Source organism: Puma concolor, chromosome B1 (genome assembly GCF_028749965.1).
Source record: "Puma concolor isolate L17-30 chromosome B1, mPumCon1.1.hap2, whole genome shotgun sequence".
In the NCBI taxonomy this organism is placed as follows: Eukaryota; Metazoa; Chordata; class Mammalia; order Carnivora; family Felidae; genus Puma; species Puma concolor.
The window spans coordinates 45,293,017-45,305,175 of record NC_141670.1 but is presented as its reverse complement, the minus strand read 5'-3'; the positions used below and the strand labels follow the sequence as shown (position 1 = coordinate 45,305,175).

Sequence of the window (12,159 nt, the reverse complement as noted above, 5' to 3'; positions counted from 1 at the left end):
TAAACAAAAATAATTATGTATTGTGGGATTTATAACATGTGAAAAAGTCAAAATGCATGGCAACAATAGCATACAGAATGGAAAGTTAAGAAATAGAAGTACACAATTATAAGGTTCTTAAACTATATATGAAGTAGTATAACACCACTTTAAGGTAGACTATGCATAAGTTCAACTTTAAAGCAACCAATAGGGGCGCCTGTCTGGCTCAGTCAGTAGAGCACATGACTTGATCTCAGGGTGTAGATTGGATGTAGAACTTATTTAAAAAATAAAATAAAGCAACCAGTAACACAGAGAATGATAGCTAATAAGTCAGCAAAGGAGATCAACTGGAATAATAAAAAAATTTGTGAAATGGTTTCTCATTGTGGTTTTGATTTGCATTCCCCTAATGACGAATGAAGTTGAACATGTGCTTATTGGCCATTTGTGCATCTTCTTTGGAGAAATGTTTATTCAAATCCTTTGTGTATTTTTTAATTGGGTTTTTTTATTATTGAGTTGTAAAAGTTCTTTATATATCCTAGGTAGCAGGCCTTTATGATGTATATCATTTGCAGATTTTTTTCTCCCATTCCATGGATTGTCTTTTGACTTTCTTTATGGTATCATTTGTAGCACAGAAATTTTACATTTTCATGTACACTTTAATGTAAAATGGACATTTTAAAGTACATTTAGTGTACTTTGTCTCTTTTTTGTGTGTGTGGCATGTGCTTTTGGTGTTATAGCTAGGAAATCCAAGGTCACAAAGATTTTTTTTTTTTTAATAATCTCTATGCCCCATGTGGGGCTTGAAGTCACTACCCAGAGATCAGGAATCACATGCTTTACCAGCTGAGCCAACCAGGTGCCCCCAAGGTCACCAAGATTTACTCCTGTTTTCTTCTAAGAGTTTTATAGTGTTAGCTCTCACTTTTGGGATTTTTTGAATTCATTTTTATGTATAGCCTAAGGAAGAGGGAGGTGCAACTTCATTCTTGTCCTTTGAACTGTTTGCACCTTCACCTTTTATTTTTCAGAGAAATGTTTGCTAACTATAGAATTCCAGCTTGACGGTTTTTTCTTTCAGGACTTTAAAGATGTCACTCTCTTCACTTACATTGTTTCCAGTGAGAAATAGGATGTCATCTTTATCTTGGTTCCTCTGTATGTAACGTGTTTTTTTTTCTTCTAGCTACTTACAAGATTTTCTCATGATCGCTGGTTTTGAGCAATTTGATGATGATGTTTCCTGGTGTAATATTTTCCACATTTCTTGTGTTTGGGGTTCATGGAGCTTCTTGAATCTGGAGTTTATAGTTCTCGTCAAGTTTAGAATATTTTCAATCATTGTTTCTTCATATATATGTTCTGCCTCCCCACTCCCTCCCCACCACAACTTCTCTTCTCCTTTGGGGATTCCGGTTACCTGTTCATCTGCTTGAGGTGTTTCGGCAGCTCACTAATGCCCTTTTAATTTTTATGATTTTTTTCCTGTTTCATTTTGGATAATGTCTTCAAAGTAACTGATCTTCTTTAGCATTGTCTAATTTGCCATTAATTCCATCAGTGGATTTTTCATCTCCTACGTGTGGTTTTCATGCTAGAAGTTCAATTTGGGTCTTTTTTAAATATCTTCCCTGTCTCTCTCTATTTTTTAATAGATGGCACACAGTTATGGTAACTTTTAATGTGCTGTCTACTGATTCTATCATCTTTGACAGTCTGGAACAGTTTCAATAGATTGATTTAATATATCATATTTTCTGCTTCTTTGAGTCTTTCAGTCCTTCTTTTTTGGGGGGGGATAGCCAAACGTGAATTTTCTTGTTGGGGGCTGGTCAGTTTTGTATTCCTATAAATATTTTTGAGCTTTTTTGGAACACAGTTAAGTTACTCGGGAACAGTTTGATCTTTTTAGGTCTTGCTTTTAAGATTAGTTGGTGTGACCGGAGAGAGCTCAGTTCAGGGTTAATTATTCCCCATTTCTGAGGCAAGGCCCTCTGTATACTCTAGCCAGTGCCCCATGAATCCTGAATGTTCCAGCCTGTCTGATGGAAACGGGCACTATTCCATGCCCTCTGTGAACATCAGGCACTGTTTCTTCTAATCTTTTCAAATAGTTCCCTCCCCAGCCCTGGGTGATGCACGTGCCAGTCTGTACCCAGCTGAGTTCTGGAGGGGAGCCCTTTTAAAATCACCGGTGATGCCTCTGTATGCAGCTCTCTCCTCTCCCGAATTCTGTCCTGTGAACTCTAGCTGCATAGTCTTTCCATATTCTTAGCTCATGTCCTCATCCTAAGGCCCACGCTCTTCCTCTCTTCCCCTTTTCTGCAACACATTCTAGAAACTCTCCAGGAAGGAGAGGTGGGGCAGTCACTTCATGTGTTTCTCATGTCTCAGAGATCACTATGTCTCACTCTATGATACACAGGTCTTGTAAACCATTGTTTCATATATTTTTCACACATTTTGTCCATTTGGTTGTTCAGGTGGAATGGTCACTCTGGTCCCCGTACTTACTCCATCTTGTCAGGAAGCAGAAGTCTACTACACTATTCTTAAAAGCTATTTCACACTAGGTATGGGGGAAGTAGAGAGACTATTTACACTTAATAAATCGCAGCAAGACAATCAGCTTTTTAATTTGAGAAATAATTAAATTAGCTTCCCTTCCTCACAGTGTAAATTCCAGCTAGATTAAAGAATCCTAATGTGAAAAATCAAAACCCTGAAAGTGTTAGAAGAGGGGCACCTGGGTGGCTCAGGCGGTTAAGTGTCCAACTCTTGATTTAGGCTCAGGTCGTGATCTCATGGCTCATGAAATCAAGCCCCTCATTGGGCTCTGCCCTGACAGTGTAGAGCCTGCCTGGGATTCTCTCTCCCCCCTCTCTCTGCCCCTCCAGGGCTCGCGCACTCACACGCACCTCCTCTCTCTCTCTCTCTCCCTCTCCCTCTCCCTCCCTCTCCCTCTCCCTCTCCCTCTCCCTCTCCCTCTCCCTCTCCCTCTCTCTCTCTCTCTCTCAAAATAAATAAATAAACTTTAAAAATAAACAAGTATTAGAAGAAAACATAGGAAAATATTTTTATTTTTTCAAGCTGGTGAAAGGCCTTTCTAAATAAAGCATAAAGTCTGGAAACCATAAAAGAAACAACTAGCACATTTGCTTACACAAAAATTAAAGCAAAAAGAAAGCACAGATTGGTATTAAAATAATAGTTTTTAAAAGCAAAAGAGGTTAATGTCCATAATGCATAAAGAACCATGTGTATATATTTTTAATCAATGAGAAAAACATAGGGGAAAACGAACGGGTCATTTACAAGGATAAAAAATACAAATCCAGGAATCAAGTGAAAAATGCTTAACCTCAATAAGAGAAATGCAACACACAATAAAAAATTTTACCTTTCACCAGTCAGGTTTGCAAAAAAATTAAAAAGCTGCTAACATGCAATGTTTTGAGAGCATGAGTAAGTGAGCACTCCACATTTTGCCAGGAGGACTCTAAAATGGTAGGGCTTTTTTGAATTTCTCATATCCAATACAATTTAAATTGTGCTTCCTCTTTTAACTAGTAATTTCAATTCTTGGACTCATGCAGCCTATAGCAACATGTATAAGTGTGCAAAGGCCTGTGTGTAAGCTTTGGGTTTATAGTGAAAAAGAAACAATTTCTATTAACAAGAACAATGTTAAATAAATTGTGATCATCTGTTCTGGGGAACGATGCAGTTGTTAAAAGTACAGGTGGGTTTATGGTACTGATGTAAAAAATCTCCAACATGTATTGCTAACTGGAAGCAAGCAACCCATAAAACATTTAGTAGGAGCCAATTTGTATGTTATTTCAAAAAATAACAGGAAATTCTATGTCTGGGGAGTGTGTGTGTGTGTGTGTGTGTGTGTGTGTGTGTGTGTGTTCGTTTGGATGGAAATACACTAAAATAGATCCGGAAGAATCCTTATCCTAGCGGTAATAGTGATAGTTTCTAGGGTGAGAGGCTTGGAGTTTTTACTGCATATATTGCTTTTACTTCTATATTGCTTCTTCTTTTTTTTTTTTTTTTTTCCCCAACATCAAGCATGCGTACTTTCAGTCTCTTTTTTAAAATATATGTAAGTTTTTGGGGCGCCTGGGTGGCGCAGTCGGTTAAGCGTCCGACTTCAGCCAGGTCACGATCTCGCGGTCCGTGAGTTCGAGCCCCGCATTGGGCTCTGGGCTGATGGCTCAGAGCCTGGAGCCTGTTTCCGATTCTGTGTCTCCCTCTCTCTCTGCCCCTCCCCCGTTCATGCTCTGTCTCTCTCTCTCCCAAAAATAAATAAACGTTGAAAAAAAAAAAAAATTAAAATATATGTAAGTTTTTAAGTGAAGTAGCCTGAACTCAAATTCAGTATGAAAAACATGGAGTCAGTTTGCCATCATTTCAAGTCACAGCTCTAATATTTGTTAATTTCGTAAACTGGAATAAACTTTATCCTTACTGAGCCTCAGTTTCCCCATCTGTAAGATGGAGGTAATAATAGTGTTTCATGAACCATGATAAAGATTAAAAAGAAATGGGCACCTGGCTGGCTCAGTCACAGGAGCATGTGACTCTTGATCTCAGGGTTGTGAGTTTGAGCCCCACGTTGGGTGTGGAGATTACTTAAAAAAATCTTTTAGGAGGCCAGGATGACTTAGTCGGTTAAGTGGCTGACTTGATTTCAGCTCAGGTCACGATCTCATGGTACATGAGTTCGAACCCTCCATCGGGGTCTGCGTTGGCAGCATAGAGCCTGCTTGGGGTTCTCTCTCCCTCTCTCTCTGCCCCTCCCCTGCTCATTATCTCTCTCTCTCTCTCAAAATAAATAAACATTTAAAAAAGTTAAATAATAGAATAAAATAAAATCTTTTTAAAAAATAAAAAAAAATAATTAAGAAAAAGATTAAAAAGAAATCATGCATATACAACAGTTAGCAAATTGCCTGGGGGATTTCAGTGTTTATAAATGCAAGCTGCTGATGCTGCTTCTGTCTTTGTCGTTCTTTATCTGGGCAAGACTAATACTTCATTTCACATGCATCTCTGGAAAAGAAGATGGCTTTGATGACATCAGCATCTCCCTTAGCTCTCCATATTGAGGTCATTCTGATGTCCTTGTTGAATGAGAGCACCCCAGTGCACAGTTTAAGAACATGGTGTTAGCATGCCAGGGAAGCACTTTGGCCTCCATTGGTTATCGTCTCTTTATTGTCATCTTGACCTGTTTCTCGCTGTGTGAGCTGCGATTTAGTCGGATCAAGCCTGCTATTAGGAATCTCTGCAATTCCCGACCCTCAGGAAGCTCTTAGAGTTGGCACGCTGCCGGATTGTGGTGCGTCAGCGTTCCCCCTGTTCGTCTTCTCTGATTAGATAGCAATGGGCCGACATCCGAACTCACATCTAGTAAAACTGTCACGTGAGTCTTAGCAGAACTGAGACTTAACTGTCTTGTTCTTTTTCTGGAAAACTGTCTTCCCATCTGCCAAGTCAAATATTGGTTGCGCGTTGCTTGCCACACCGGGACGAGTGGAGAATTACCTTGCCTCTTTCTCATTACAGCTGTGCCCAATCTCTTCATGCTGGAAACAGTGGATTCTGTGAAGTTGGCAGACAAAGTGAACAGTTCGTGGCAGAAAAAAGGTTCTCCTGAAAGGTTAAAGGTTATGGTCCAGGTTAACACCAGTGGAGAGGAGAGTAAGTGACCAGACCTAACTATAGATTTTTCTTCCCTTAGGATGGTTGAAGGTCAGCAAGAATGGCAGGCCTAAGTATCTGATAGCTAAGGTTATAGAAGGAAATCATGGGCCTGTAAGTAAGACGTTTCATGCCTGTAAGTAGGATCTAGAAGGCACAGTGACATCTAAGCCCATCCACATATAATTCTTTCATAACATCATGGGTTGTTATTTCTTAATTTTTAGGTGGCCCAAAATTGGACGAGTCAGGAAGGGGATTGTGACTTTGATTTCCAGAAAATTCCCAAAAGTCACCATCACTCCTAAAAGAGACGGCATAGTTAACTGTATAACACTTCTCCAGTGTTAAAAAAAATTTACTTAGCATAATCTTGGGAGAGAACAGAAGAAAATCCCGTGAGCACCCGTTAATGAATACCTTCAAGGGGCTTGCGTTAACGTTGTAACCTAGTGAACAGAACTGGAGCTTTGAAATCAGATCTTGGGTTTGACCTCCAGCACTGTCCGTCATAACTGTGGGTTAGTTACCTAGCCTCTCTGTACCTCAGTTTCCCTGGTAGACAGTGCTGTCATAATGATGCCTACTTCAGAGAGTGTTGTAAGGATTATAAGTCTTAATGCGGGCAAAGCTGTTGGCATAGAACCCCACCCATCTCACTTGTTAGCCACTTGATTGAGTGTTTACAGATTAGTCGTTTGCTTATGACCATCAGACCAGTGTTCATCAAACCGTAATATGAAGGAGCACAGTGCCAAGGCTATTTTCTAGATGGGCCCTCAGGTCAGGCTTCCCGGACTGAAATCCCAGTTGCACAGTTTCTAGTTGTATGACCTTGGAAAAGGTACTTAGCTTTCCTGTGCCTCAGTTTCCTCATCTGTGGAAGGGGGATAGTAAGAGTACTTACTTCATAGTTACTGTATTAAGTGAAAGGCTCTTAGGACTTGGCATGTGTACCTGGCAGAGAAGTGTTCTGTAAATTTTAATAATTGTCATTATTTCTACACATATCTAGATTATATCTTACATTACCAATATAGGTAAGTCTGAAACTGACTTCAGGTCAAGTCTGTGACATCATTTCTTGGTAATTAGCTATAATTTGCTATAGTTAAAGATTAAAGTGAATGTTCTTAGCATCTCCATTTGATAAATGAGGGAAAGAGGATATCAATATTCCTTATAACTGCCTAACAAATAATCATTTGCTGCAGATTCCTCCTCTAGTTGTTAATTGGCAAGTTCAATTAAATTTTGAAAATATATAGTGAAACCCGTGTGATAGATACTTTATTTTTAAATGTTTACAGTCTTGGGGCACCTGGGTGGCTTAGTCGATTGAGAGTCTGACTCTTGATTTTGCCTCAAGTCATAATCTTCATCAGGCTCTGTGCTGACAGCATGGAGCCTGCTTGGGATTCTCTGTCTCTGTCTCTCTCTCTCTCTCTCTCTCTGTCTCTCTCTCTCTCTCTGTCCCTCCCCCACTTGCACTCGCTGTCTAACTAACTAACTAAATAAATAAATAAATAAACATTAAAAAAAATAATAATTTAAAATGTTTACAATTCTAATAAATTAATGAAACTGTAGAAATACCAGAACTAGGAAAAGAATCCTCAGATAAATCTGGTGTTTGGCAATGTGAGTCTTGTTGGTGTCCCAAGAAAAGCAGTGTTTTTTCTTTTCCCTGTACTTTAGCTGTTCTCAGCTCATGTCACTGAGATTCAGATGGTTATTATTCAGAAGGGAAGCAACATAGACAAAGACCTCAAAAATTAGGTTACTCTTTAGGACTTGAGGATATGTGTTTTTCAAGAAGTCCTCTTGTCCGAGAGTCACCTCCTCTGTTACAAGGAAGGGATGGAAACTGAGCCTTCCTCTGGCTACTTAAAACATTTTGGTACAAGTGTCTTCTGTTTCTTTTTGTGAAGGTAAACATGGCCTTTTGCCTTCAGAGACAGTAGCCATGGTGGAACACATAAATGCCAAGTGCCCCAGCCTGGAGTTCGTGGGGCTGATGACCATAGGAAGCTTTGGACATGATCTTAGTCAAGGACCAAACCCAGATTTCCAGGTACTGGGGTCCAAGGATGGCGGGATTGCTCATGCACTAGAGAAGCATCTGAACGAAATGCTGTTGCAGGGCTGGCTGTTGTAATAAAGTTGAAAGCCCTCCCAGATATTGCCTGTCGGGTATTATGACCCTCTTCTGAACTCTCCTCAACTCCCCTTGAACCTGGCTAAAACACAGTCTCTAGAGAAAATGAGCTCTTTTCCTCCTTTCCAGTGACTGATCATTGTTTTGAAAGTAGGAGCATTTGCTAAAAAACTTTAGATAACTTCTGGAAATTTGGACAGGCCTTGAAACCACGAAGAACCAATAGTCTTTGTCAGAGATGTTCAGATTCAGCCACTCTCAGACACCCTTGGAGAAGGCAGGAGGAAATAATGTGACACTTGTCCTTCTGTTAGGCGTTACTGTCCCTCCGAGAGGAGCTGTGTAAAAAGCTCAACGTCCCCACTGAGCAGGTTGAGCTGAGTATGGGCATGTCCATGGACTTCCAGCATGCGGTAAGTGTCCTCCTTGCCCTGTCCGCCCAAGGGGAGGGCCCGAAAGGCCGCGGAAAGCAATGTTTGCCGGAGAAACCTTCGAAACGCCTCATCATGGCAATAGAGCAGCCAACAGCAGTGGCCCTCAACTGTCCCAACATCCCCCACCCCCTTCTTTTCTGAAATGAGATGTATAGAAATTACAGCCTGACACATAACTCTCCTAAACTCCATCTAATTCCCTAAGGGGATTCTAAAGAAAAATCAGAAGGGACACCTGGCTGGCCCAGTTGCTAGAGCATGCGACTCTCGATCTCTGGGTTGTGAATTCAAGCCCCATGGTGGGTGTAGAGATTACTTAAAAACAAATAAACTCTTTTAAAAATTATAGCTCAATTTCTTATTTTTCTTTCTTTATTTTTGGGGCACCTGGATGGCTCAGTCGGTTAAGCATCCGACTTTGGCTCAGGTTGCCATCTCATGGTTCGTGAGTCTGGACTGTGCGCTGACAGCACAGAGCCTGCTTTGGATCCTGTCTCCCTCTCTCTCTGCCCCTCCCTGGCTCACTGTTTCGCACGTGCGTGCTCTCAAAAATAGACTTTTTAGGGGCACCTGGGTGGCTCAGTCGGTTAAGTGTCCGACTTCAGTTCAGGTCATGATCTTGTGGTTCACGAGTTCGAGCCCCACGTCGGGCTCTGCGCTGACAGCTCGGAGCCCGGAGCCTGCTTCGGATTCTGTGTCTCCCTCTCTCTGACCCTCCCCCCATTCATGCTCAGTCTCTCTCTGTCTCAAAAATAAATAAACATTAAAAAAAAAAAATTTTTTTTAAATAGGCTTTTTAAAATTATAGTTTAATTTCTTATTTTTCTTTCTTTCTTTGTGTTTAAGTAATCTCTACACTCACTGTGGGGCTGGAGCTCATGACCCTGAGATCAAGAGTTACACGCTGTACCGACTGAGCCAGCCAAAGGCCCCTAAACTATAATTTTTTTAAAAAGCATCGCACCGTATAAATGTTTGGGCATGGATGTGTGACAGCGAGTCCTAATGAAATAGTCTGGAGTTCATCTTACGGGTAGATTCACAACAGCTGTAACTATATGCTGAGAGAGATGTGTGGCTCTGGAACAATAAATAACTTGATCAAGTTCTAAAAACCAAAGTGTCAACCTCACTGTGTGTATCCAGTAGTTGCAGTCTCGGAAAATCATATATATCAAAACGATGCAAAAATGCTTTGTGTTTATAAGTGAACTGGAATTCGGTCCCGTGCTCAAACAATTACAGGGAGGTTTTTTCTTCTGACAGTGGAACGTTAGAAAGGGGTGTGGGCTGTCAGACAACCCTTCGTTGTGCCACTGTGTCTCAGTCACACAGGGTGACACGTCTTAACAGCCCCAACTCAATGGCAGTCATGTCCCCTAGTCACTGTGACAGCCAAGGAAATCCTGACTTCTTAAACACACCCCTGGAGGTGCTGTTGTCCCAAAGGGAACCCCTGCCCTGCACCCCTCTTCAGCTGCCTCATCCTTGTTCTTCATAGAAGCCCCTCCAAAGCCAGAACGAGAGGCGGGACTTCAGCATTTGCTGCATGATTTTAAACTCAGCCCTTGATACTCTCTCTTCTTTCCCACAGATTGAAGTAGGATCTACGAATGTCCGAATAGGAAGCACCATTTTTGGAGAGCGAGATTACTCCAAGAAACCTGCCCTGGACAAGTCCCCGGCTGACCTGAAGGCCCCAGTGGAGGTGGCCCAGGCACATTGAGCCCAGGCACAGCCAGCCGTGGCTCGTGGCCCGTGGGCCTGTCCAGGAACACTAACTATGCACTTACCTGGTCTCCATTTTGGTATTCCCCGTGTCACAGCACAGCCATGCTCTCCTTGTGACCTGGAGAGAGCGCGCTAATGATTGTGGGTGTTGATGGGAACCGTGTGTACTTGGGATCTGACATAAGAAGCTCACTTCAGGTAGTGGCTTGGGATTGGGTTTGAGAAATCCAGACATTTCTGCAAAACAGGTATCAAATCAGTAGCCAGGATATTGAATCCTGCCCAGGAGCACCAACCAACCCACAAATGCCTTCCCCAGGTTAAAATGTGGTCACTCATGCCTATAATCACCAAAGTGAGAGGGATTCCCATTTGTCATCCACGCTAATGGAAAGTCCCTTCATGCAGACCCCCTACTGAGTAATCACCTTTGCTGCTCTGGGGCAAAGTGATTTCTGCCCCCAGGTTTGACTCCACTCAGTAAATATTTGTCCCTACTCTGGAATGACAGTGCAGGTAACTTCAGGAGCTGGCTCAAGGTAGTGCTGCAAACCCAAATCACATTGATCAGAGGTTATGTCATTGGTTACCTGGGTGGTCCCTGTGGACCCTGAAAACTACAGGGGTAAAATAAAGGGACTTGGGCCTTTCGAATATCCTCCTGAAGAGACAGGGCTCTCCTCAATGAGAATTAAATGCTATGATTTGTTCTCCACTCTAATCCTCTTAATGGTGATTTCTTATGTCAAAGGCCAGTGACTCCTTCTCAATCTCTAGGCAGCCTCAAAGACCAGCCCCACAGTGAGTGTAGCTCCCCAGAAACTCCTTTAAGGCCAGTTCAGGCCCACAGTTCCAACAAGGCCTGGCTTTGAGGTTCCTGTTCCTGCAGAGCATTTTCCAGGCACCTCTAAAGCCCTTCCTCGTCCCCACTGCCCTGCTATATATATAAGCCAGAATTTGGCAACTTCTTGATTGTTAATAAACTAGCAGCAAGGTCTTCAAACACCAGAAAGCACAATTCTCAGATATCCATAACAGATGACTTCCGTCTGGGTGGTTTATTTTCTAGATGTTTTTTCCTTATTTATTCAAGCCCCAGTCTTCATTTTATGAAATAACTTTCAGAACATGATTCTGCTGCTGTTGAATGTAATTTTGTAAAACTTAAACCATTATGATTCCTGCACTGTTTCAGTCAGAGCTATAACATGTCTCAGAGTCTAGTAAATAAAAATGTGAGTTTGAATTATACCATCTGTGCCAATTACAAAGCAATTAAAAGATTTATTTTTTATGACCCTGTGTGACGAGTGAGTATTAACAGGAGCGGGGCATTGGAACCAACAGGTAGCAGCTGTGCCCATCACTTGACATTGTGCCAGCCTGGCTTCAGAGGAGGGCTTCCCTTGAGTCCCAGATGCGGCCAAAGCCACACAGTGGATGAGAGAGCAATTCTGAACTTCTAAAGGCAAGAAAAGGAAATGTTGGCATTTCAGGAATTACCAAAATCAAGAGCTTACTAACCTCTTCCTGCAAGAACCTGTATTCTAAGTGGCCTCTAGATGGCGACATTGGCTAACCTGTGGGCAAGCATTGGGGTTCCCAGCTCAGCAAATTTCCTGGGAGGGGCCCCTCACCCTTAGTCTCACCCCTTCAGAGAGCAGGAGTGGAGGCCAAAGAGCACGATTTTTCCAAGTGATGTGACTGACTCTTGCGGCGCCGCTAGGTTCTTCCAGATGCCTCATTTCTTTGCTACCTGGGCTAGTGGCCTGACGGTGGCCGTGGAGCACTTTGGGAGAGGGGAACTGGTCTAAGCTTAATAAAGAACTCCCTGGATTGTGCCTAGAGATTGAGAGCAATGAAAGAGGCGAGCCAGGGCCTGATCAAATGCAGATAAGGAAAGGGAAACCACGGTAAGTCTGTCCAGCATACCCACAGCGGAAAGAAAATTGAACAAAATTGTGACTTTGGTTTTGTTACACGTGACAGGCAGCAGGTAGAACACTCCCAGATTTTCATCAGATCAGTGATAGCATCCCCACCAAGTTTCCCGGGTCCCCACAGCATGCTGTTCAGGGCTGACCCGCCACTCAGCCTAGCATTCTCTGTGCCACCAGCTGCCAGGGCCGG

General features: G+C 42.3%; 1 protein-coding gene across 2 annotated transcripts in view; it reads left to right on the top strand.

The window, feature by feature from the left end:
* PLPBP (pyridoxal phosphate binding protein) overlaps positions 1 to 11,326 on the top strand; it is a 19,268-nt gene extending 7,942 nt beyond the window's left edge. For both annotated transcript variants that reach the window (XM_025921896.2, XM_086703718.1), the window contains 4 exons: positions 5,572 to 5,706; positions 7,638 to 7,780; positions 8,179 to 8,277; positions 9,893 to 11,326. In XM_025921896.2, coding sequence (XP_025777681.1) covers positions 5,572 to 5,706; positions 7,638 to 7,780; positions 8,179 to 8,277; positions 9,893 to 10,024 — 509 coding nt within the window. In that variant the 3' untranslated portion in view covers positions 10,025 to 11,326. The remainder of the gene's footprint in view (positions 1 to 5,571; positions 5,707 to 7,637; positions 7,781 to 8,178; positions 8,278 to 9,892) is intronic.
* The last annotated feature ends 833 nt before the right edge of the window (positions 11,327 to 12,159 follow it).